This window comes from Haemaphysalis longicornis, unplaced genomic scaffold, assembly GCF_048455015.1.
Source record: "Haemaphysalis longicornis isolate Haplotype H1 unplaced genomic scaffold, Haemaphysalis longicornis Haplotype H1 scaffold_1, whole genome shotgun sequence".
Taxonomy (NCBI): Eukaryota; Metazoa; Arthropoda; class Arachnida; order Ixodida; family Ixodidae; genus Haemaphysalis; species Haemaphysalis longicornis.
In genome coordinates, this window is record NW_027526203.1 from 323,474,209 (window position 1) to 323,501,295 (window position 27,087).

Below are 27,087 nucleotides of genomic sequence, written 5' to 3' on the forward strand. Positions count from 1 at the left end.
TGGCGGCCTACGCCAGAGTACTGGCTAGGTCGCCCCCAAGAACCCCCGATATTCCACAAGTCAGAGAGAAAAGTGTGTTCTGCTGCACAAATTACTCGGAATGCGTACCAGGTGACCAGTCGAAGCTGTTTTCCAGATGTATGTGTCACGCCTCCGGAAATAACTGTGATGGATACGACACAGTGGTTGCTAACGAGATTTTCTTGTGTTAAGCACAGCATAAAATTAATGGGCAAGAAGCAATGATGCTGTGTGCCGCAGACAGTTTCACCTTCAACTAGTTTGATTGCTCTCCTGCAATGAATAAGGCTTTTTTAAGGCTGTTCAGTCAGCTGGAACTCCTTGCCTATGGCTTACTGCAAAAGTATCCAAGTCTGCTGGACTAAAAATACGAACTGGCTTTTTATGCCTTACTTTTTGGCTGTGAAGGCTTTTCATGACCCTGGTTGAGTGGGTAGTTATTCAGCTGTCATGCATGCCAATCTGAAAGCCGCAGGATTGAATATTCCATGCCAATTTTTTTTCCCTTTTCCTTGAGAAGCTTTGTGCTGTAAGCTACGTCAAAAGTAAGATTCCAAAGAGAATTCGCAAAACAACACAAGCTTCAGCAGGAAAACTACATGCTAACAGATAGTGGGTCGCAGTTTTGCTAGAATGGTTGCCATACAATTGAAGTGGTCATGGCACCCATCAAATGAACAGAAAACAGTTTATGGCCGGTATAAAGAATGTTATTTTTACGATACGTAGTATACAGCTTTACCATATATAATATAGTAAACAGTGCTTCAACTCTTTAATCTCTTTAATATTCTTAAGTTGATGAAGTGCTAGTTCAGCTGCTGACCAGCGGCACTGCTTGAATGTGCCTAAAAACAAGCATTTAGAAGAAGTGCAGTAGAATCTAGAAGCAATGAATCGCTAAAATATTTCGAATTGTTCCAGCAGATAAAATTAAGCACAGGCAAACACACTTTCTCTTCACGGCCCTTTTAATGGCCATTAGTGTATTCAACTCAGGGAAGGGGAGTGGAGAAGAGGGGAGGAGGAGTATGGTGCACAGAGACAGAGGCTGCTAAAGTTTATCGCCTCTAGCACAGAAAGAAGGGAGCGGTTGCATGGTATTTTGCTAGTTGCTCCAAGATTCCCTCTAGCTTGCAAAGCAGGGGGAGGGGAGTTATCTGCCAGTGCTGTAAAGGGCACTTAAGCTAACACTGAGCTATGCATCTTCTTTCTGCAGGTAAAAGTGCTCCCACACGTGACGGTCTTTGGTCGCATGCTTTCTCCCCACAAAATTTCCAATTCTGAGTGAAGACCCTTACACAAGTATGTACAGAAGATAGTAAGCCGAGGGGACAGCCCAAAGCACAGACGATGGCAGGCTATGGATAAAGCAATGTCATGGACGGCAAGCACCAATGAACGAGCAGCTTGCAGGTGGGAAGAAAAAGCAGTGGGAAGCCACAAGCAGAGTAAGCTGCAAGCTCAGGTGAAGTCAAGTGCTCCTATTCTTTCTGTGACTGTTCCAAGCAGCCCCTGGAATCCATATGCTTCGCAACCAGCCCCACAGCGTGGCATCAGGAGGCCCCATGTTTGTGGCTTACGCTATTCACGTCACTCGCATTAGGGATATCTGTTTCCTACAAAATCCACATCATCAATGAGGAAGTAACTAACACACTTATAAAAAATTGTCCCAGTTTTATCATCCACAGTATTTATTCAATGAGCATGAGGATATGCACATTATTACTTTGTTATATCAAGTTTCATTATACTAAGTTTTCTATAAGTTTTCTATTCTCAGTATTGACATGATATCTCTGAAAAAATTGCTACTACATCGAGGCTGAACATACAGTGGCTCTACTGGCCATGAAGTTATGCAAATAATTTCAACAACATTATATGGAGGATTATGCCACACTGAACTTCACTACATCGAGAACTAACTAAACAAGTACCTACGGTAGTCAAGTTTGGCCACAGTCTCCTTCACGAAGTCCCCTTGTGCAGCAACCACAGTGGAATAAGGATTTAGGCGACAACTCTATAACTTTCTTGGTTGTCGGAAGCATCCATACGTTGATCACACCAGGGCATACTGATGCACCTGTGCCATCCATTGCCACAAGAGGCACCGCAAGCGAGAGGCGCTTTGGATAGTGCCACGGTACAAGTACGCCCTGTACTGTGGTAACCACAGTGCGCAAGATGTACTAATGCAGTGGTACCAGTCATGAGAGTTACCCTCTAGAACGTGCAGCATACGCCACCTAGGCATTGGTTAAACACCTCTTACACTGTGGCAGCACTGCACTCTCCCTGAAAGCCCTCATCTCAAAGCATGCCAATCACCTTCTGCAATCTGCGAGGAACCACATCCAGAGCTGGCAACCGACGACCCTTGAGCTTGTGCTTCATTGGGAAGGGCAAGAGGTCACAGGGTGCAAATGGGGCGAGGAGGAGCAGAGCATGCGAGGAAGAACAGGCATGCTGTTGCAGCCACAGAGCCATCTCGAGCGCCACTGGCATCACATCAATTCACAGACAAGCAATCTCACCTTCTTGTCAGCACTGAGTGACTCTTCACGGGTGAAGGGGAAGTCATACCAGCGCGATCGGGTCAGGATCAGTGGATGGGAGCGTCCAAACAGCTCCACTGTCGAGGGTGCTCGCTGGATGTCCTGGGAGCCCACCAGCACGCGCACACCCACCATCACCAGCGTCGTGTCCGTGTTAGTTACTTCCAGGGTCAGGCCCCCGGGCTTTGTGCAGGCCACATACATGCCTGTGGTGTTGAGTCGATGCTTCACCTGCGAAAGTCCCCGAGATGATGACAGTGCTCACCCTTACACTGCTTCCGATGTGAAATTACTACCACTCCTGTCTGCAGCATCTCCTCACCATTTGGGCCATTGGTTTGACTGACAAGGCTTCTTTCGTTTGCAGTAGCATTACTGCTCGGTGCTCAAACTACATACCATACAACTGTCTTATACATGGCCGCGCTTGAACACCCCAACATTAGAACACAAAAGCTCCTCAAGTGTTCAATGGTGCCTCTGAAAGCACTGCAAGCAATCTGCCAAGGAACATGACACCAGCATGGTTTTGACAAGGTTCTGTCAGATACTTGAGTGGCAACAGCGATCATTGCACTTCTTGTAACTCTAAAGAAGTTGGTCTTTCTGAGTTCATACGCCACGGTGCCACCATGCCTGGCACGGACAGTCACGGTGGTTTATGTAGTTAATGTGACCATGACGGCTGCACAAACAGACTACAGGTTTTCCCCGCTCAATTTAATCCAAGCGCCACCTAATTAATCCAGGTGCCAGCAAATTTAATCCAAGTGCCAACTGATTTAATCCGGTCGCCCAACAAATTAATCCAGCTGTCAGAAGGTTTAGGAGTGTTTTGTGCAAAATTAGGCACAGCTTTGTGGACTTTGTTGCGCGAGGTGTGGTGAAAACATGGTGTTTCTTGAGCCATTATGTGCAAAATATCTTATGCGTACAGATTAATGTACATTTATTAACACGCGCAGACCGTTGGTGCCGTGTGCTGTAAGCTGATCGTCTGCAAGAGCGCCGTCGATAACTCCCGTCAGAAGTATTGCCTGCTCGTCGCGTAACAATGACTTCAGAAGCTCCTGTGATAAAAACACATTACTTAAATGCCCTTTGCCTTCTGATTTTCAATTATTGAATGCTTTTTTGCAGTGTTAAGCCTTATTTCCCAAGCCATAACATCATCTGCTCACGTCAGAAATATCGCCTGCTCGCGTAACAATACGTTGGCAAGTCTGCTACGTGAGCAGACGACACTTCTGATGATCTCCCGCACGATCAGCATACGGCACCAACGGATCAAACGAGACCGATCTCCTGGTCTGCGCGTGTTAGTAAATGTCCATTAATCTGTACGCATAAGATATTTTGCATATAATGGATTAATAAACACCTCGTTTTCACCACACCACACGCAGCAAAGCCCGCAAGGGTGCGCCTAATTTCGCACAAAGCACCCCTGAACAACCTTCTGACAGCTGGATTAATTTGGTTGGTGACCGGATTAAATTGGTTGGCACCAGGATTAAATTAGATGGCACTTAGATTAAATTGGCTGGCACCTGGATTAAATTGTATGGCGATTGGATTAAATTGAGCGGGAAAACCTGTAGACCGTGACTTATGAAATACTCTGCCGAGGCAAGGGCTTTGCCAAGCACGGCCGAACGCAAGTGCACCGAGCTACCTTGTACCTGCTGTGCGTTGTAGATCTGCAGCAGGTCATTCCCTCCGAACTCCACATCCTGTATGGGCGCACAGTGCTCAAAGAAGTCAACGGGGAAGGACACCGGCAGGGTAGTGGGCCCAGAGCGGCCCCGTATGGACTTTTTCCTCCGTGATGGACGGGGCGCCCCAGTGGCACCCCCAGCTGCGCCAACACCAGACAGGGCCGAAGTTGCTAGGCCACACAGCCCCACAATAGTCGCTGGCTGGAACGCTGGTGTCAGCCAGTAGCCCGTCTGCTCCTGCAAGGCACCAAGGGCAGTTGCTCGCTCTCCCCTCTCTCTCTCTCCAGGTACAGAAACTTTCAAATGAAGGGTCTAACTCCCCCTATGGCAAACCAGTGATGTTCCGTACTCAGTAGGAAAATTCCCATTCCTAGATTCAGAAATTCCCTATTTTTAGCAATTTTTCCCTGCAGGTTTCTCAAGAATTCCCTGCAAATTTCCCGGCATTCTCGTTTTGCAGCTAATAGACCTCTGTGTGGATTCCTGTTCGGTTTTGGGCATTAGCCAGTGCCACTTATGTCTACTTTACGTAGCCTTCCGGGTGCAGATGCAGTTCAACAATCGGAGTTTTAGCGGGCAATAAATTTTACTCCATCTACCGCTCTGCAGCATTTGACTATACATTTCTTATTTTCTACCAAACAGCATGCTTATTTCGCATTTTAAAGCTCTAAGTTAAAACTTCCCACATAAAGAACAATGAGACATTGTTGGGTAATTAAGGTAATTTTAGCTTAGCCCGGGACTGCTGGCGCCATCTCTTGTTGACAACAGGCGTCCGGGACTAAGGCACACCCAAAATACTTCTTTGCATATTGCTCAGGAATACATGCAAACAGGCTTCACCCTTCAGCCTCCGCCGCTCCACGCGCTACTAGCTCTTTCTTATTGAATACTTTTTTTTATTGACCCTCTTGCTCCATGAACTGGATTGGAAGCGGTCTTGAATGCTTTTGGCTTGCAGTAACACGACTTCGGATATCTGAACACAAAGCCGAAAAAGCATTAAGAGAACTTAAAAAAGTAATAAATGATGCGAGGTTTGGTGTGCTTACATTATTTTTCCTTTTTATTCTGGCGACTCTTAAAATTCCCTCCATCTAATAAAGATTCTCTTTTCCCTTTTGGCCAAAATTACATCTGCAGATTCCCCGAAAAAAGGAAAATTCCACGCACGGAACATCACTGTGGCAAGCCCCACCATAAAAACGGTGTGTTAAGTGCCCCAATTTAAAGGCATTATTAGACGAAGAGGTTGGCTCGGCATTACTGGGCAGCTGCCGTGCACTTGTAACTTGTGCACAGCTGTTCTCTATCGCAATTGAAAGGGAAGTTCACCCCCAAGGAGCACAACTTGGAATTAAGGGATAGGTACAGAATAGGTACAGCCGTATTCCAGAACAGTGCCTCTCAACAGCAGGTCACTCCATGGGGCATGGGGAAAGAGAACGTGGGCTAACTTTTTATGGGCAAAATGTACACCTTCTTTGTGCCCATCTTACTACAATCAAACTATAAACTTTGTGCCCCCTGGTTTTGTGATAATCTTCGTCTAATGACTGTCCCAATCCTGGCACACTCCCTGTAGAAACACTGCCTCAAATACCCCCATAGCTGCACCGTTACACACTCAGTTTAATAGGCAACTTCCTGTTTCTGGTGGGGTCGTAATACTGACTCTCTGTCTCTAATTATGCCCTATTGTGACAAAGAAGATAGGTTACTTAAAATCTGCTAGTTTAAACACAAATTTCACAGTATATGGAGATTACAGTGTGGTAAAATTTACAGGGGTGGAACAGGGTACATGGGTTTGGGAGCAGTCCTGGGGGCAGGCAAAAGTGGCTTTTGTAGCACGCTTGGAGCAGCTAGAAAGGCGCTTTGGAGCAGATGTAGCACCATTTCACAGCATTATGGTGCCCCCCTAACCTCCCTGCTGGCCACTGTGCCAGCCCCATCCAAGTTACCTTTTATCTATCTACTATTCGTGCACTAGAACCTATTCCGACCCGGGAACGCAGTTCTACTATATCTGGAGGTCTACAACATGCGGAGTTATCTACCTTCGGTCCCAGCGAGCACTCCTCATTATTACTGTTCAAAAGTCAAACCTCACGCGCAGAGCCAAAGGGTATCAGATAACAGGCCTTGCTTCACGTCCGGTAAGCAGCAGTGTTCGGTGAACTAACGGTGGCATTCCGTAAAACAAGGTGTTTGCTTGTATTTTTTCTATGGAACCGCGGTTTCAGTGTGTGTGTGATGCTAAATATAGTTTTGTCTTCGCCCGTTACAGGGTTGCGAAAGTCGATGAACTTACGGCGTAGACAAAGTAACTAGAGTGTGTTAGAAGGCATGATTATTGTTGGACCATCCCCCACCAAGCAAAGCTAACCCCAAAGCTCACAGGCGAAAATGATCAATTACCTCACAACAAAAGCCAACCAAATTATACAAGCGAGAGCAAAGCGTCGAAGAACTTGTTTGTTCAATACATGCCACTACGCAAAGTTGCGGGCAGCAAAGCCACGATCGTCAAAAATGAGTGGATAAATTTACCTCAAATAAACTACGTTTTATGCGAATATTATTCTATCTGTTTGCGCTAGGCCACAAAAATATTTTACTTTTGGTCATTTTTCACTGATTGTGGCGTAGCAGCCGACACCGGCAAATAAAAGTGTGCAATTTCGAAACAAAGAAATGCAAAGAGAAGGAGAAGGTGCTTAGAGCCTGCTGCCTTACGGCTAAGCCAAAGCCAACTATAATAGCCCCTCCCCTCGTAGCCTTGATGAAACCAAAACCATAACCACCTTGATGACACTAAAAATACGATGTTTCAGCCAAGTCATCGGGCACGGGGCATCATGGCGGTCGAATCTCGCGGCTCAATTCAGGGACTCCGGCGCAGGACGGCGCTGATAAACAAGTTTGGCGCAACAGGGGCGGTTTGGCGCAGGGTGGCGCAGGTAAACACGTTTGGCGCTCAATGGCACAAATGGTGCAGCTGTTCCACCCCTGAATAAACTGCGCAATAGTTTGTACAAAGCAAAGCTATATGCTGTCTTTAGTGTCCCTTGAAATCCTCCCAAGCAATATCAATTCCCAACTGTTTGCAATACGCAACCCATTGAGGCAGATTGAAATCACATTTCCAATCTACATCACACCCCAATTCCGGCTGAAAACGCCACCACACTGCATTCTGCGCTAGACAGCTACACATGGCACGGAATGGCCATAAAAGGTCCTTTTTAAAGGGGCCATGAAGACAAAATAGTACAAGTCTGTTTAATTTAAATGTTTTGGTATTTTATAGTGACCTCAGCACTTGTCCGACAGCAAACGATGCTTTATTCACTGACAAATTAAAACATTTTAGGCCAAAATTTCAATTCTCCCACTAAATCATAGTTTCGTTATGTCGGCAATGACGTATCAAGGGCAGGGCATTACAATTAAAGATAGTATGGTGAGCAGGCCTGCTACCATCTCACAGATGACCGGCCATTTGGTTACAGATGGCGTTGCAATACCGCTGAAATACCAGCGTTCGCACTTTGCTTTTGACTGCACCTCTATACCTGCTGTATTTTTATTATGGTTTATAGTAATTGTTTCCTAAAACATAAGCTATTACTCGACAAACATGGTCCCGTAAGTGGCCGTGCCGCTTATGTCAGTTGGCCAGTGTTCTGTCAGACAAGCCCATCACATCCGACGGCTGTGCTACGCAGTGTCAGTCGGCAAAGTGCCTGCTCGATGTTTACATATTCGTTCGTAAATTTCATTGTTGACCCCACAATTATTACTGCTATAAAAAGAATATGCATTAAACTTAAGCGCAAACAGCTCATTCGGCAAGCTTATTGGCCCTGCCTAACTTGTGTTTGCCTTTTCCACCCCCAGCCAATTGCACAGCCACCCATAATACGTCACAGGTTCTGGTGTGGGAAATGATCGCATGACCGTTCTCTTTTCCTAATTATATAGCTTATTTGAGTGAAGTTTGAGAACAAAGTGGTGTCAGTGTTACTCTAACGAGGCACTCTTTCAAATGAACCTAACTTGCATTTTGTCTTAATGGCCCCTTTAAGCAAACCTTGGTACCTGCTGACCCACGGCAAGACCAAAGGCCTGACCATGACCCATGACTGGCTATAATTGCAAGCTCTGACCCACCTGGGAGGCCATGTAGATACGCAGACTACCATCTTCACAGAGCAGGATCAAGGTGGTGCGCATCTCCCCACTGGAGGTTGGGTGCCGTATGGCCACCAAGTCTGTGATCTTGGACTTCGCTGTGAGAATCTTGATTTCCTGTGGGGCATGGCAGCGAAAAAAAGCAATCGCTGTTCCTGTAAACAGGCATTAAGTAGACATGGGCAAGTATTTGACAACTTGAATAATTGGCGCAATACTTCACTACCCGATGCTGCTCACTTCAACTATCATCTTCGATTTTAAAATACTGAACAGTCGACGTTTCCAATTACTTAACTCTTTCGTTACGGCGGAAAAACGGCCGATTTTGAGTGCTTCCACAAAATGTTTTTTTTCTCTTGAGCTACTGGACAGGACACACTTAGCCTTGCTATGCATGAAATTTTAGCTCATAGATTGCTCTTCCAAACACAAAGCAGCAGTTTTGTTAAAGGTACAATTACTCAGTTTATTCGTCAAGTAATCAGAAAAAGCCCCCAAGAAAAGTATACGAAAAACACCAATCGGCAATTTTGCCAACACTAAAAATTATTTCAGGAATTTGAAGATATACAAATTGTTCCTGCGTTCCTTGGCTATGATTCAATATATAAATCAACAGTGTACACCAAGTTTTGGATTTCTGAGGGCCCATCAAGCTAGCGGAACTGACGGCTGTGCCACGCCGTGAAGGCACTGAAGGGTGAGCGAGTCTGTAAAATGTGCATCCAAGCATACTCTTTTGTGTTCTCACACAAAATCCTTATCAGTTCGGTGGTAAAAAACAAGAAAAAAAATCCAGTGCTCTCGAGAAGCGTCGCGCATCGCCCTGCTGCGCTAATCTGACACGAGCGCCAGGTTATCTGAAGGTGATAGCGCGATACGGCACGGTGCATTTGGCAAAATATCCTGGCCGTAAGTTGTAGGGACCCTAAACACAAAAGTAAAACCGCAGTCGTCAGATAAGAAGCACGTTTTGTTTATAAATACAGCCCGGAGTCGCAACGAAATTACCTGCCAGCGCTTGTTGAAGTGCGAGGCAACTGAACCGGAGCTTCGTCGTCCAAACTGAAATCTGAATATCCCACATCGTTGCTTGACCCATCACTGCTGTTGGAATCATAAAAATCGATAGCAGGAGCTGCCGAAGTGCTTGCTACAGCAGTCCGACTGTGCGGAGCGCGGCGCGAACCTGACGCCATTTTCCTCCTAATCCCCTCTACCTTCAGTTCAAATTTCTCTTGCTACACCGCCACCACACGCGACACATAAACAAACGAAACCTAAACTGAAAGAGAAGTTGCCAATGAACACACCAGATGGCGATAGTTGTCTGTGGAGCACGGGTTTTAGATTTTGCGGGAGATTTGAAATCATCGGAAGCCGGCTTCCGATTACCTATAGCGCCGGAGTGAAAGAGTTAAACTTGTATTCTGAACCACTCCACCACTTGAGCCTCCAGTCGAGGAGATCCTTGGAATATGTTTTGCATGCAAAGGCAGTGCAATGTTCTTTACTCAGCAGAGTCGAGGAAGCACATGGAGTGGAGGGCAGTCAGAATACGGCCATTAAACTTCCCAAACTTGTCGTTCAAAGCAATATCCTTGCAGTCACTGGAACCCACTGTGGTGCAAGAATTATTTCATAACAACTGAAAATTTTCCCTTTGTACGAAAACCTTAAATTTTTCTACTTAGTATCCCGCTGAAATTTGTACCAGATGCAACGGCAATTACCACAGTACTATTATATCAATTTCTCAGGCTGTGCTAAAATTAATCATGCAATGCAAACTTTTCTGTGCCCAGCATAACACTGTGGTAAGAAACAAAACTCCAGCAAATGATGGCTGCACAAAAAAAATTGCAATAGGCATGCAGCAAGAAAGGCCCAGTTCATAGTTTGGTTTTTAGGTGGGAGATTCTGAAGGGAACACATAGTGTAAGGGGAGATGAGAGTCTTGAGCATTTTTATTTGAGCTAGGGTCATGAAAATTGTTGTGCAGGTGTGTCTTGTTTTCTTGATTTCAAATATGCGATTAGTTTTAAGATAAGTTATTTAGTTTTCCAGTTACAAAGAAAATACTGAAGCCTAATTAGGTCATTTAGGCCAGCCGTTAAGGAACTTTTTTAATTGACATTTTTTTTAAATAGCCTAAGACCTGCCATGCATGCTGATGCTATTTATGTTTTTGTAAAGATGGTTTGTTGGATACACTTAGGCTAATTATGCTCAGTGTGCGGTTCACAAAGCCTAACGAGGTCACATTATTGCACATGACAATTATTGGTGCACTATGCACCATAAAAAACACCATCAGCATGCAGGTCATTTCGCTCTGAATTCAACGATGCAAGTTTGATTAAAATTCTAAAAAAAAAAAAAAAAAACTGAAAATTGTCATAAGGCTAGGCACATCGGCAAAAAACGTGAAGCCGAGTACAGTCAAACCCCGCAATAACGAAATCCTGCGGGTACGAACCCGCGTCAACGAAATATTTTCGCATCCCCGGCGAACGTCCATAGACGCCCATGTATTTTATATCTCGCGGCAACGAAACATTTTCGGAAACTGATCCCGCATTAATGAAATTCGGTGCAAGTTTGGTCGGCATTTTACCTATCCATTGGAGGATAACTGTCTCCAAAAAGTGCTCAAATGCATTTTTTTGGACTCGAAGTGCGTCAACTTCCACCACAGCACGCTTGCATGGCCGCCGCCATATTTGTTTACAAAATACAAAAGACCGCGCAGCCGGCGGCAGTGGAGGCAGCCTCGCAGCGGCACCACCAGGGGGTGACACATGGTGACTCAAATCGCGGCTTTGGCTTGGGCTACGCTAGCCCACTACCGCCGAACAGCGGGCGTGCGCTTCTGGTTTGTATGCGGCGATTGGCATGTTTGCTCTCAGTAAGATGCTTCGCCAGCCCAAAAGTAGAGGTTTTTATTGCTACGAGATAAGGCAACCATCATCGCCCAAGTCAGTGGCCCAAGGAGGATAGCGCCGACGAGTTTGGAAACGCCTGCAGCTAGCTCAACCATTTTGAAAAGCAAGGATCCCGCGAGTTCTCAATGGCGCACGCGCGCAAAACAAAACAGTGACGGCTGTAGCCTTTCTGGACGTCAACAAAGCGGTGCTCACTTTGTTTTCTAAACAGTATTGGTGCAATGAGGTGCCACTCTGTCTGGCAAAGTTCGCAAACAGAAGCAGCTGGGCTTCGCTTGCATGATCAGACATACTTGGTGCCGAGGGCCACGGCGAGAAACGTGCAGAGAAGGTGAACCCACGGAATGTTTTGGATGCGTTTGACACGATCTCGTTGTTCTTGGGCGCGCACGACGACTAGCAATGAACCACTTGTACAGTGAGAGCTGAACTGTGACGCTGGCTGCAAGGTAAGGCTCACGTAATATAACTGACTTTAGGAAATAAATTTTTGGTTTGTGGCCAATTTTTCGGTCGTTTGTGTTTCATTACCGGGGCAACGAAATTCCCGCAAAAGCGAATTTTCTGGCTTTCCCCGGCGGTTTCGTTATTGCGGGTTTCGACTGTAAATTGCAGTTGTTGTTTTGACACTCATTGTACAAAAGTGTATGAGAAATTCTATGCATAATGTTTCTGAACATGTAATAGTTTTTCCTGAACAAATGGAGATACTAAGTTTCGTAATTAGTGTTGATTGAGTGATTGTAGGGTTTAGCGCGTCGACGCTACACAGACGATGAGGCGCGCCGTAGTGGAGGGCTCCGGATTAATTTTGATCACCAGGGGATCTTTAACGTGCGCCGAAATCTCGTACACACAGGCGTTTTTGCTTTTCACCTCCATCAGAAAAGCGCCCGCCGCGGCCAGGAATCGAACCCGCGTCCTCGTGTTCAGCAGCGTAACGCCATAGCCACTGAGCCACCACGGCAGGTCGTCCCTGTTTTGTTTTGCGCATGTGGGCAATTAAAGAGTGGCGGCATTGCTTTTTTAAATGGTAGAGAGCGAGTTGCATGCAGTTCTAAAGCGAGTTCAATACGGTTCTAAACTCGTCACAATCCTACCTTCCTCCACTTTGGCCAATGACTTGGGAAATGATAGCTCCCTTATTTTGCAGTTATAAAAACTTCCGCTTTTGGGCTGACAGAGGCATTTTATCGAGAGCAATGCTGATAAGGTGGCCAATCCACACACACAACAAATGCATGCGTGCTGTTCAGTGGTAGCCAGCTAGCCTAGCCCAAGCCATGCTGCGAGTCACCACCCTGACTATCAGGTCGCGGGTTCGATTCCCGGCCGCGGCGGCCGCTTTTCTGATAGAGGCGAAAAGCAAAAACGCCCGTGTGTGCGAGATTTCGGCGCACGTTAAAGATCCCCAGGTGGTCAAAATTAATCCGGAGCCCTCCACTACGGCGCGCCTCATCGCCTGCGTTGCGTCGGCGCGTTGAACCCCACAATCAATCAATCACCCTGACTATCCAGTGTCGCCCCTTGGTGGTGTCACCGTGAGGCTGCTCCAAGGTTGCCTGCTGCACCTCCACATGCACTGTATTTTTTGTAAACAAATATAGCGGCGGCCATGCTTGTATGGATATCTGCCGGGTATGCGAAAGTATTTCGTGGCTGCGGGACTTCGTTATTGCAGGGTTTGATTATACCACAAAACTAAAGCAACCAGGCAAGCTTACCTGGACGAGCACAGTGCCTGGCTTTATCATGAGCACAAGTGGGTTGTTGGAGAACTGCATGAGTGCCAGGATGAGACCCGGGTGGTTTGGCACTTCTGACCACTGGCACAGTGGCTGTGGAGTTGGCTTGCTCGAGCTGGAGTTGCCACCCCCAGTTGCGTTGCCCGCAGCGGCAGTTGTGGTCGTGGTGGTGGCTGTGGTCGTGGCAGGCGCAACCACGTTAAGGCTTGCGGTGGCAGCTCCCCCCGTGCTGCCATTGCTGCTCGTTGATGGTTTCAGCTGTATCAACACCGGGTCCGTGATTTCAGAGCCGAGCTGGGGCATGCAGGCCATGAAGCTCTTGCCATTGGCATAGCTCAGGAAGAGTAGCTGCAGCACGTGCGAGTAGTAGATGGACACACCACCGCCAGCCAGCGTGCCGACAGCGTCCTGCCAACAAGGACAGAAAAGTGGCGCTTAGCGCTAGAGGCCAGCGACAGTTGACAAGCACACACTGCACGGAAAGCTCCAACCAGTGAGGGCACAAATTTTATGACTGTGACTCCTTCATAATCCATCTACCCAGTATAGGAGAAAAAGTTGGCTTCGCTCAACATGCAATACTATATTTGCGTTTACACACGGCAACAAAGTTGTGCACATATGAGTGAGGCAAGCCTAGACTGAGAGACTAAGTGGACAGCCACAGGCACTTGTGGTTGTCCTCTCTTTCATCCAAGTTTTCCAAAATGTCTCAAGCAATGCGTGCCCAACTAGGCCAACGTCAAGCTTTAGAGCATAGATGCAATGCTCTTCGGACAGGAAAGAAAAACACTGCCAAAGCACTGTGTGGTGAGAGTGGGGTCAGAGCAGAAGATACATGAGCCAGCAGGTCAGCTAGGAGTAAGAACACTGAATGACTAGGCAGAGTTCCAGTGAAATATAGAAGCTCTGTTGATGTGATCTTTACCATGACCAAAAACCGGGTGCCTCTTGCGTCCGTTGTATGCCAATTGAAGTGCCACAGGCTTCCACTATGAATACATTACTGCATCTGGTTGGGCTCTAGCATGGCCGCTGTATGACAACACTGCGGCTAATTTAACCCTTTCACTGTTGGGTGTTTCTGGCCGTGATGCACCCCCAATGTCAGCTTGGATTCCGAAAAATGAGGGAAGAAACATAGTGATTTATTTGACTATGATAGCGTCCAGAAGGTAACGCGTCGAAAGGAAAGAGGGTGGGTGAGAAATCGCCTTTCTTCCAGATATTTTCAGTTTGCCATGCAAGCTTCCAGGACGACGACCCCACGATTTCAACATCAGAATCTGACGCTGTGGAACTCCCGCCCCTTCCTCGGATGAGAAACTCTCAGAATGCGAATCCAAGCTCTGCTCGTATTCGAATCGGAATCGAAGAACCATCGCTCCTCCCGCGCGGTCAGCTATCGGAAAGTAACCGCGCGGATGGAGGGAGCACTTTCAGCAGCCCACACAATGCACAAAAATGAGTAAGCGAAAGCCACGATTGAGTCATGTTTCGGTCTATTGGACAGGCAATGGGCGCTGGCTGGCGCACTGTAGTGAATGCAAGAACAGTTGCCCCTCAGCAACGAAGGTGGGCGCGGACGCTCCGCACTCTTCAATATATGTCGAGGACAGCTAGCGAGTGAAAATACGAGCTACTAGAATAATTCGACAGATGGCGCAAACAGTCCAGGCATGCCCGCTTTGCACTATGGTGCAAAATTTTGAACGCATAATGGGGAATGTACCGGTACGTCAATGGCACTGCAGAGGGGAAATGCAAAAACATACCGGTACGTAAGTGACGGCGAAAGGAAGACCCCAAAATTCTATTCTACTTACTGGTAATGAGTTGGAGGAATTGAGGGATATACATACAGGATAGACCATCTATAACGTAACCGCTTATAGTGCAGGATGGGATATAACGCAGGTTTTTGTGACCACCAGTTTGCCTCCCATAGAACTAATGCATAAGCATACCACGCGGTTGGCCAAAGTACAATGGCATTTATAGTATGGTTTGTTTGCGGGTCCACTGATCAACCGGCGCAGCTGGGGCACCATTTTACGATCACAAGGAAAAAACGGAATCAGCCGTCTGACGCAGCATGCACTTCCTGCTCACCTCTAACTTCGACATACAAAAGAGGGAGAAGAAAGGCACTCTTTAGTTCGTGTGTTCCATCTGCACCCACATGATGATAACCACAACTGCCCTTGCTTGAAGTGCCTCGGAAGATAGCAAGCCCCCCCCTCTTATCTGCGCAAGCGCGGTACGTCGTTTCTATTGGAACGTTGTGCAGATAAGCAACCACCCTTTGCCTTTTCGAACATCTGGAGATTGCGATCCCTGACACCAGAGGTTTCCACTACCTGTACATTATGCTGCAACTACCTTCGGCATCGTGAACGCAAGAGGTGGGGTGAGGAGGGGGAAAAAAACACATGCTTGCATTATTATTACGTTGTCCCGCGGCACCCGTTCATTGACGCTAAAGCAGCTGTGCTCCCTCAGAACACAAACAAAAGGAAGTACGCGGTTTGTAAGATCGGCGGTTACCCTGCAACAGCAGCTGATGTAAAAAAGACCGTGACTCCGTTTTAAAAGGCCTTCGTTAGAGTGATGATAAGCAAAGAATAATTGAAAGGTAGGTTGTGATGTGGTTGGATTCGTGCATGTTTTGTTTAGAGTGCGGTACCACTTATAGTGCAGATTTTCGCTGCTCCCACCACATACATTATAAGAGGTCTACACGGTACATGCATACAGGGATCATGAGGACAGCATACAACCCCTCCTGAGTCAAAAGATTGCCATGGCGGAAAAAGCAAATGTCAAGTTTAAATTTAACTACCCTCCATAAAGCTAAGAAAAGGCTGGGGTGGCAGCCCCTTCAGGCATTCCCCACACTTGCCGGCTGATTTCACCACACGTCTTGCACAGGTTCACATAAAGCCAATGTACTCAGTAACCATTTTTTTCTCGTCTGTTTGGCCAAGTGTGTAAAAGACCTCTTGCCAAGTCCCAAGACTATTCAGGAAGTGGAAGGAAGAACTATTCAGTAGTTTGAAATATCATGAGTTGCTCGGCAACAGAAACATCATTTTGAACTGAAAAAAATTGTAGCAAGTAATGAACTGGACTGTCCAACCTTACGAATAAAGCAAAGTTGTGCTTGTATTTATGGTTCTTTTATTCTTTTCAGTGTTTGCTTTTTCCGGGGTGAGGCCCACTACATGTTTTTTTTCTGAGGTGCACTGGAAAATATAGTAAAATCTCAATGATACGAAGCTCGCGGGACCACGAAAAATGTTCATATCATCCAAAATTCGTATGAACCAACACAGACCAAAAAATTAAGCACAAAAAAAGTTTGTTTATTTCTTTTCTTACTTTCGCTTGAAGAAATCCATGACATTTTTCTGCTTTTTTTAAACCTCCATGTCATCAAGCGGTCCTTTCTGGACTTTTGTCTCCTCACTTGCGGTGCCCAAGCTCACTACACGCAGTATGGAGCGTTTTTTCACGCGATTCGTGCCTGTTGGCGATTCCACGCCTGCGGGCGCCTGTGCTTCGCGCGATGCGCGTTGCAGTGGGGGGAGCCCGACAACTTGCGCCAATGGGGAGGCGTGCGCCTCATGGCGGCAGTTTCGAAGCGCTCGACACAGCCGGCTGACTCCGCCTAAGATGTTTAGGCTTAGCACCCCGGCAGATACAGTGGAATCTCGGTGATACGAATCTCAGGGGGCGGCAAAAATATTCGTATCACCCGAAAATTCGTATCACCAGAAAGCGAGAAAAAAATAAAGTTTCTGCCCTTTGAAACGCGCCGCGCACGCGACAGGCAGCGGCAACATGGCGTCGGCTCCTGCCGCGAAGTGGTGCAGGACGCTCCAAACCCCATGCAGCGTATTTTCCGCTTCGCGCGAGCGTCAGCGTCGTTCGGCGTCGACGAGCGTCAGCGCGCGCGCCAAAATGCATGGCGACGCGGGCTGGCGCTCGGGCGACGCCGATATCTACGCTCGCCAGATATCGCGCGAGCGGCGGAAGCGGCGCTGGTGCCAGTTCTTTAGAATGCCGCTCAAGGATCATGGTCATTGCTCATGCGGGAAAGGAGCTGATAATATGGGCGGAAACTGCCCTATAATATGTCATCCGCGCCAAATATCTGTCGCGGAGGTGGCCCAGCAAGCTCCCCATTGGCGCAAGCCGTAAGGCTCCTCCCACTGCCGCGCGCAGCAACGGAGGCGAAAGCTGCCGTGGTACAGTAAACAGCCGGGGTGCCGAATTGCAGTCAACGCGAGCGTCCGAAGAACGTGTCCATCGCCGACGCACACGTACGAACCTCGTGCAAAAATGAGCCATGCGGTTTACGCATTAGGCAAGGGGCCTACACACAAGATTTATTTCCGCGCAAAGAACTGCCGGATGTCGGATTGCGTCTTCTTTTCTGCCAGGTCAGCCAGCAAAGAATTTTGGAAGGAAAAGAACTGTGCAGAAGTGTTTTCGCGCACAGTGTCCGATGCCACCGCACGCCGGAGAACGTCCAGTGCGTGCATTGTTTCCGCTGCCGTCGGCGGCTGATCGTCGCAGCTGTTGCCGTTGTCTTCGTCATCGCTGCTCGCAACTTCAACCTGCGACGTTTGCACGTCATCCGCAATGTCTGCAACACTTCGCAGGCCGCAAGTGGCGAGGTCGTCATCCGCGGTCACGAAGTCGTCGGCGGTACAGTCCACGCCAAGTTGGTCCCAGTTTTCGATCTCGACGGAATCCGGCTCTTGCGAAGCGGTGGCCAAACAGGATCTGGAGATACCACACTTAGCGAAGCAGTTGGCAATCGTCGTAGGCAACACACGCTGCCAAGCCATCGCAATGAAATGTAGAGCATCGAGGAGGTTGATGTGCAAGTCTTCATCCTTGCGGTCAATTTTCGCCAGGAGACGGCGCACCAACAAGCTCTTGTAGTGGTGTTTGGCATTTTTGATGATGCCAGCATCAAGCGGCTGCAAGTGACTGGTTGCATTTGCCGGTAAAAATACAACTTTAACGTTCTGCAGCGTCATCTCCTTTGGGTGCGCTGGGCACTGGTCCAAAATCAAAACAATCTTCCTGTTTTGAGAGCTCATCTTTCTGTCCAGGTAGGTCACGAACTCCAAAAACAACGACGACGTCATCCACGCCTTCTTGTTTGCCTTATAAAGGCAAGGTAACCGCCCGGCTACCTTGAAGCACCGCGGCTTCTGCGACTTGCCGATGACTGTGAGTTGCACCTTCTCCGATCCGTCGGAGTTGCAGCAGAACAGCACGGTCACTCGCTGCTTGCTCTTCTGCCCACCATGGCAAGCTTCGCCTTTGAAGCACAAGCTCTTCTCGGGCTGCAGGTTATAAAATAGCCCAGCCTCGTCCACATTAAAAATGTCTCGAGGTTCGTATCCCTCAATTAACGCGGGCAGTGCTGTTGATATCCAATCCTCAACGACGGAGGCGTCGACCTTTTTGCCTTCGCCGCAGACAGTCTTGTAGGCAAGGCCATGCCTGGCCTTGAACCTATGGATCCATCCTCCGGAAGCCTGGAAGTCGTCGATGCCGAGCGAAAGTGCTACGTCCGCAGCTTTTTCGCGCAGCACTTTACCGTCAATGTTGACGCCCGCTGCTGTGACCTCTTTAAACCACGTCAGAAGAACTTCTAACTTCACGTGATGGGACGTTTTCGCCTCCTTCTTGTGTAACCCGAAGAGCTGCACATTGCGCATTATCTGGTCGCGCTGACCGACAAGCGTTGAGAGTGTGGACGCCGCTAGACCCAACTCTTTGGCGAGGTCTGCGCGCTTTTTCTTCGGCTCCTCATCCACTTTCCTCAAAATTTCTAGTTTTTCCTTAAAAGAAAGCGCCTTTCGCTTTCGCGACGTCGTACCTTGGGGTGCTGACATGGCTCTTGCGGGTCGGTGCTTGGGAAGACACAAGTGCGAACAGACGCGCGCACTGGAACTCCACACACGTAATCGACGGACAAGTGGCGCAGGAAACACGGCAAGACGACAAGCAAGGCGACGACAGGACAGTCAGAGCAGTCAGCGCGGGGCAAAAAGGGAAGCGAGGAGTGCGGAGAAGGCGAAACAGCGAATACTCACCATCAGAAACAAGAGGGAAGGCCTGGTTTCCACCCCCGGCCGTGCTTTATTGACAAAGTGTAATACAAAAAGGAAGCTAAACAGCGAATACTCACCATCAGAAACAAGAGGGAAGGCCTGGTTTCCACCCCCGGCCGTGCTTTATTGACAAAGTGTAATACAAAAAGGAAGCTAGAGGCACCCGAGCTGCAGGCAGCGCAAACGAAAGTCGCAGCGAGAAGAGAACGGGGCGGGAGAGATACGAGAGGGGAGAGAGAATAGTCGTAGGGAGGGTGAAACGTTCGCCTCGTTCGGAGCACCTCTCTCCGTCGGCGGGGGAGAACTATAAAAAAAAAAAAAAACGCTTTTGGGCCCGCAAGCCGCCAAGGCCGCGCGGCCGCACCAAAACTCCCTCTTCCCGTCCTCCCGTCCACGCCGCGGTCGGCTGCTCGCGGCTCGCGTGTTCGTATCACCCGCACCGGAGTAATAAATGTGTACGGATCATCCGAATTTTTTTACATTGCATACAATGCATTTTGGCCGGGGAATTTTGAAAATTCGTATCACAGCGAAATTCGTATCAGCCGAATTCGTATCACCGAGATTCCACTGTATTTCATTGGCACTTTCACTAGTGGCGCGGCTGATGTTTGATAGCACCCTTTTCACCAACATTATTAGCTCATTTACCGCACTAGAAACTTCGTATGTGCTTTGGGCGGCATTTTAAAGAGCGGCTAGAAGCGGTCGCTCAAGCGCCCCGCACCACTTCGCGACCAAAGCCGCTGCCATGTTGCCGCAGCCAGTCGTGCCCCGCGCAGCAAGCGGGTGGTTTCGCAGCAGCGTCAGCGGGCCTGTGCAGTGCGCGGCGTGTTTTCGCGAGCAGAAAACAACAGCCCGGCTGTTCCTGGAGAAAGAGTGACAAAGAAGGGGGACAGAGCCCATACGTCGCCATCGCTTACTCAATCACCAGTCGGGCACCACGCCGGCTCGTTCGTAAGAGCCAAAATTTTTCCCTTTGCAAACAATGCAATTTCACCGGGACTTATCAGAAATTCGTATCATCCTGAAATTCGTATCACCCAGAATCGTATCATCAAGATTCGATTGATTGTGGGGGTTTAACGCGCCGACGCAATGCAGGTGATGAGGCGCGCCGTGTAGTGGAGGGCTACGGATTAATTTTGACCACCTGGGGATCTTTAATGTGCGCCGAAATATTGTACACACGGGCGTTTTTGCTTTTCACCTCCATCAGAAAAGTGGCCGCCGCGGCCGGGAATCGAACTCGCGACCTCGTGCTCAAGCAGCGCAACACCTTAGCGACTAAGCCACCGCGGTGGGCATCATCGAGATTCCACTGTATACACGTCCAAAACGGACGTCAGCGGTATGGCTAGACAGAACAGACAATTAACAGGTATCTAGGGTTATATATATAAAACTTGATTTAAAAGCCGCAGCGACAAGCAACAGCTCATTTTCGCTTCATTCAATCACTTCAGTGAATGTTCACTGATTGACAAAATTGTTTCATACACAACCAGGTTATGCTACTGTTAAGGCCAATAATCAGCTTCTACAATCCACCATTACTCAAATAACAAATTACGCTAACTACAGTGGAATCTCGATGATACAAAGTAATACGAATTTTGGGATGATACGAGTTTTTGAGAAGTCCCCGCGAGATTGCATTGTTTACAATGGGAACTTTGGCTACTACAAACGGACCTGCGTGGCCCGGCGGATGATATGAACAAGCCGGCGAGGAGGAGGAGGAGGAACAACTTTATTTAGTCAATACTCATTGACTTTGATTAATGATGGGCTTCTTGACACCGTGAAGTGGCCAGAAGACCTTGCTTCGTGGCGACTTCTAAAGCCCAGTCCACGGCCTGAATTTGGGTCTCAGGCTTGGAGCTGGTCACCGCAGTCTCCCACTCTATTTGGTTAGAGAGATGCCATTCGGCTTTAGGTTGGAGCTCAGGGCATTCATATAAGATGTGGGCTAGGTCGGCTTTTTCGGCCTCACATATTCTGCACTTTGGGGTGTACAGACCTGGGTACATTAGGGCCAATTTATAAGGGTTTAGAAAGGTATGAGATTGGAGTTGCCTCCATGTCGTTTGCTGGATTTTCGTTAGGGAATAATGAGGCGCAGGGTAAACCAGTCTTTCATTTCTGAAGTGAGATGTAATTTCTTGAAAAGTAACCATACGCTCCTTAGACCCTCGCAGGCACGATTGGTCCACCGCCTGGTTGACGAGTTCGCAGGCAAAACTGTGGGCCGCTTCGTTCCCTGGATGGGACGAGTGCGCAGGAATCCAGATAATCTGGATCTGGCGAGGTTCGAAATGATTTCGTAATAGAATTTGAGATGCCGCTTCGTGAATTTTGTTTTTCGCAAAATTACGCACAGCCGTTTTGGAGTCGCTGAAGATAAATTTTGCTTTGGTACTAATAATTGCAACAGAAATTGCAGCCTCTTCCGCTTCTTCCGGCCGCCTGCCATAAACAGTGGCTGCGGTGATGTGCTTGAGTTTGTTGTCGATGGCTGCAACTGCAAAGGCATCCTGCACTTTGTATTCGGCTGCATCCACGTAGACTACCTCCTCGTGGTGTTTAAACAGCTTTTCGGGTGCTTTGGCTCTGGCGTTTCTCCTTTCCTTGTGATGAATAGGGTGCATATTTTTAGGAATAGAGTTAATAGTGAGGTGCTTAAATATATCTCGAGGGACCGGGTTCTCCCTTGTGTGTGTTCCTTCGTAAGATATACTTAGATCCTTTAAGGGGGGACGTGGCTTTCAAAATCAACTTTTTTATTTCTTTGTGGATTTTGATGAAAATTGGCACAGCAACTGGAAATGCTTCTGTGATAACACTATAAAAATTTCAAAGTAATATTTTGAAAACTTTTTTATGTATGAAATTTTCTTTTTGTTCTGCTTGTACCGAGCTTGAGCGGCTTATAAAACATGATAGAAAACTTGTTCGAAGTGCTTTGCATTCCCAAATGAATGGACGAGGTCGTGACAGTTTTAGAATTTTTTTTTTACAACACAATGTTTTTTAGTTTTCATTTTTTTAGAGGTTAATGTGCAACAGGCATGTCAACTGTGAATGATTATTTGAATAAAAAATCACAAAAAAACAAATCTGGAAAACCAAAAGTGTCACGACCTGAACAGTTCATCAAGGAATGTAATGCAAGAAACGGAATCAAAATAGACCCAGCGGTCATGAAGAAATCCCTGGTACAAGCGACACAGGTGGCAAAAAAAACTGTTTTGAGAAAACGGCTTCCGAAGTTGCAACATGGGTTTCACATATCAGAAGTCGTCACGGTTGTAGCCTTTCATGTCCTTTTGAACATGGGGCTTCTGGAAGGCCTTGCCTTGAAATTGGAGTGCCTTTTACAGCCTTTCTCTTTCCAGAAAACATCATTTTCAGCTCCTCCGTGAAGAGTACATACCCCCCTTTGCAAACCAAACGGAGGGGAGATGGGTTTCAATGGGCTTTCAATGCAAAGTAGGTTAGTTGGTTGGCTGTATCGCACTGGACAACCTCCTTTTGCAGTGTTGTCACCATGGCAACAAGTTAAGAATTTTTTTTTACTTAAATTTGAACATTTTTGGCTTTTTTTATGTTTTATCTTGCCTGGCACAGCAACTTAGTACTCATGTGCAGGTGTTCATTGCCAAAAGTTTGCATACCATAAAGATGAAAATGAGCTACTTTGAAGCTTGGTAGAGTATTCTGCATAACTCCCAACTTCAATGCAAGAGCATATTTTTTTACTACTTTTGACATTCAAGGCATCCAATATTTCTCGCAGCACAGCCAGTATGCCCTGAGCAATGGTATCAATAATTTCCCTAAAAAAATCACTGTTAAATGCTGCCACAGTAACGTACATTTTTAACGCAGAGAGCATATTTTTATTCCTATATTACTAACTCAAACCTGTTTGCATGAAAATTACATTACAAGTGCACGGGAAACGTTGCGCAAGAAAGGCGATATGGCTCGCGCGCATCACAGCGCACGCTTACCGCGACATATCGAACTTTGATTATACCTGATATGGCTGGTCAGGTCGCTTTTAAGATTAAATCTAACGTCGCAGGCATTAATTACAACTACTGGCGTTCAATCGTAACCGGTTGCCCAGTCATGTGATGCTCCAATGCGCGTCGGCTATGCCGTGCGCGCCGCAGCGTTTGACGCGTCGACCGTTTCTTTCTCAAGGCTAGCGAGCCCACAGTCAAAACACAGCAATAACTAAGCGTGCAAACATCGCAAATCCGACTAAAAGTTCACTTCACGAACCGCTATCGCAAGCGCGCACACCGCGTCACCCTCCGGGGTCTGGCGACGGTAGAGTCACGCGCACCACGAAGCGTTCGATGACCTCCGCCTTTCGAGCCACACAACTTCCCGTAATCCGGCTCGTTATCTCTGGCATTCCCATCGCGATAACGTCCGTGTTGAATACCACAGATTGAACAGAAACTCGGCCGAGCGCAGCGGCGAAAATGAACTCAATCCGCTCGCTACGCAGCTCAGGCGGCCGCCATCTTGCGTTGCGCCCGCAACATCCAATCAGGAGGGTCGTTGATCTGTGCCCCGACCGGGGACCAATAGCGCTTCAGCATCTATTCCTAGCTTCGTTTGTGCGTCGTTTCTTTTCTGCCGTTTGTGCGTTTGTGAATGAACGAAGATAAAAGAGACGAGCAGAACCGGAAAGACGATCGCTCGGCCGATCTAACCATATCAAAATGGCCGCGCCCAGTGGCACCGTTGCGGAGATAGAGCGCTCCGAAAATTGCCGTTTTTTCGCCCTTTTGCGCTGATAGTTTGTCACCGCGCCTGACAAAAGTATTTTTTTATGCCACTTTGCGACGCTTTTCAGCGTAAAAACTTTGCAGACGCACAGAATAGGAAACATAGAAGCCGAATATGTGGGTTTCAAAAAAACGATGTTTTGGTCATTTTTCCGAAGTTGAAAGCCGCGTCCCCATAAGATGTACTGTCCTGTCGGGGTCTTCGATAATCTTTCATATTGAGCGATTCTATGGGCCTCTATTAATTCTTCGAGGGTGTTGTGTAGGCCCATTTTCAAGAGTTTATCAGTCGGAGTACACCTCGGTAAGTGCAAAGCTGCTTTGTACGATTGCCTAATCAAACAGTTTACTTTCTCCTTCTCCGCCTTGTGTAAACTGAGGTATGGAAGGGAGTAGACAAAGCGACTCAGAACAAAGGCTTGAACTAGCCTCGTGAGGTCTATTTCTTTCATCCCCGTATGTTTGTTCGCTATGCGGCGAATTAGACGGTTCGTCTGATGTACACAAGCTGTCAGTTTACTGAGCGTGGCGGTGTTCTTGCCATTGCTTTGTAAGTACATCCCTAGTATTCTGATCGTTTGGACTTCGGGTACTAGTGCGTTATTCATGCGGATTTCTATTGGGACTGGTGTATCCTTGGCTTTTCTTCCAGGAGCGTAACGCATTACCAGGAGCTCGGACTTTTTAGGAGAGCAAGACAAGCCTATAGCCCTAGCCTGTTCCGAAACTATGTCCGCTCCGGTTTGCAACGTGTACTCTATTTCTCCGTCGCTGCCCTTCGTTGTCCACAACGTAATATCATCAGCGTACAGGGAGTGGGACAAATTAGGTACTGCCGCTAGCAGCTTGGTCATGGGTATGAGTGTTGCGCCCGACTGCCGAGCGAGCAGCCGATGGCGACGTACGAGCTCTCTCTCTCTCCCCTCTGTCACTCTTCCTCCAGGAACGGCCGGGCTGTTTTCTGTTCGGGAAAATGCACCGCGCACGCCACAAGCGCGCTGATGCAGCCACGGAACCATCCGCACGCTGCGTACCTGCTGCGCATGGCGCGGCCGGCGGCTGCAACATGGCGGTGTCTTCGGCCGCGAAGTGGTGCGGGGTGCTTGAGCGACCGCTTCTAACCGCTCTTTAAAATGCCAAGGCACATAAGAAGTTCCTTTTGTGGTAAAGGAGCTGATAATGTGGGCGAAAACGGTACTATCAAACATCATCCGCACCGGCGGGGCCAGCCGGCTGTCTCGAGCACTTCAAACTGCTTCCATGAGGAGCGCACCTCCAGGAGCCATTGGCGCAAGTCGTCAGGCTTCTCCCACTGCCCCGCGCGTCGCTCGTCATTTTCTGACTGGACCATGGCAGAGGCTGCCGCGGGCGGGGAATCGTCGACGCGGGTGTGAAAAGATTGCACGCGCAACGCCGACGCGTACGAATCGCGTGCGAAAACGTGCCATGCGGTTCACGCATTGACTGTTGAGGCATGTAGTGAGCTTGGGCACCGCGAGTGGGGAGAGAAGAGTGCAAAGTTTTACGCGCTCCAGAAAGGACTGTTCGGCGACATGGAGGTTAAAAAAAAGCAGAAAAAATGAGGGATTTCTTCACGCGAAAGTAAGCAAAGAAATAAACGAAAACTTTTTTTTTAGTGCTCAATTTTTTGGTCTGTGTTGGTTCATACGAATTTCGGATGATACGAATATTTTTCACGGTCCAGCGAGATTTGTATCCTCGAGATTCTACTGTATAGTAGTTTAAATATGTTCTTAGCCCACATGTGGAGTGACACAATTCAGTGATGTGATTGGGTCGAGTCATTTTGGAGCAGCAATATCGGCTTTCGGAGCAGCCAGAACAAGCATTAAGATTTGAGAAATATTGCTAGAAGGGGAGCAAAACAACCGAGAGGAGCCCCAAAAGCAGCATCCTGGGCCCACAGAAATGTTTAAACAAGTAAAATACCTTCGGTGCACACGAGTTTCTGCCACACAGATGTCTTTTAGCAGTGACTATGAAATGCCTCAAGACAAGCACCGAAAGAGTTCGTGCAAGTGTGTACATGCATTCACTGCATGAGCCAACAGATCATGAAAGAACTTGAAGTTTTATTTTAAAAACGACTATCCAGGTAACATTCCAATCGGTAGACTACAGAACATTCCGTAAAACCATAATGAACGGAACACAGTGACACGAAGTATTTTCGGAGTGCATTTTATGTAAAAGCTTCTAGTGCCCAGCCTAAATGTCTGTTTCTCTCTGGGTTCCCAAGACGAAACCACACGCTACATGTCCTCTCAGACTTCTACACTCGCTTTCAAATTTGCAGGGGACTCGGTTTGCAACAACGGCAACTCTCTGGCTTTTGTGAGCAGTAAGACTGTCTTCATGAAGCGTCCACCCAGCTTGTGAAAGAAGGTGACCTATGATGATCATTGAGTAGGTGGACCAACGGCTAACTTATTTGAAACGAAGACAAAAATAATCAGTGAAAACGTCGACCCCATTCTTCACAAAGAGTAGCTTTGCAAAGCTTTGCAAAAAAAGTGTTATCATAAAATGCTTCCCTGAAGCGCTCCTGTAGCGTTCCTCCTGAATGACATATTGTTGAGTCAGGCAAGATCTTTTTCTTCGAAGCTCAAAACTGTTCAATGAACCGGCTTACAGCCGGTCCCAAATTAAGCCATCTTGAACTTTCGTCCCTTTCCCCTTTCCCGATAGCTACCCTTGTAATGCCCTCTCCATCTCGACCCCTCGGAGTTAGTCACATGAGCTCCTGCCAAGCTTTCATAATCATCATCATCACCAGCCTATCTACGCCCACTGCAGGGCAAAGGCCTCTCCCATTAATCTCCAATTATCCCAGCCCTGTGCTAACTCGCCAAGCTTTATTGCAAAGCAGACAGTAAAGCGTGAACCGCATGGCGCGTTTTTACACGCGATTCATGTGCGTCGGCG

The 27,087-nt window shown here is 47.7% G+C and overlaps 1 protein-coding gene across 5 annotated transcripts in view; it reads right to left on the bottom strand.

Annotated features, from left to right (window-relative positions):
- Nucleotides 1-27,087, bottom strand: part of Poe (E3 ubiquitin-protein ligase-like protein poe) — a 278,680-nt gene that overhangs the window by 131,192 nt on the left and 120,401 nt on the right. For 3 of the 5 annotated variants that reach the window (XM_077682762.1, XM_077682768.1, XM_077682755.1), the window contains exons 35-39: nt 13,176-13,604; nt 8,483-8,620; nt 4,268-4,540; nt 2,565-2,816; nt 2,359-2,418 (exon numbers count right to left, since the gene is read on the bottom strand). In XM_077682762.1, coding sequence (XP_077538888.1) covers nt 2,359-2,418; nt 2,565-2,816; nt 4,268-4,540; nt 8,483-8,620; nt 13,176-13,604 — 1,152 coding nt within the window. The remainder of the gene's footprint in view (nt 1-2,358; nt 2,419-2,564; nt 2,817-4,267; nt 4,541-8,482; nt 8,621-13,175; nt 13,605-27,087) is intronic. The other 2 variants (XM_077682782.1, XM_077682776.1) reach the window with 1 other exon arrangement.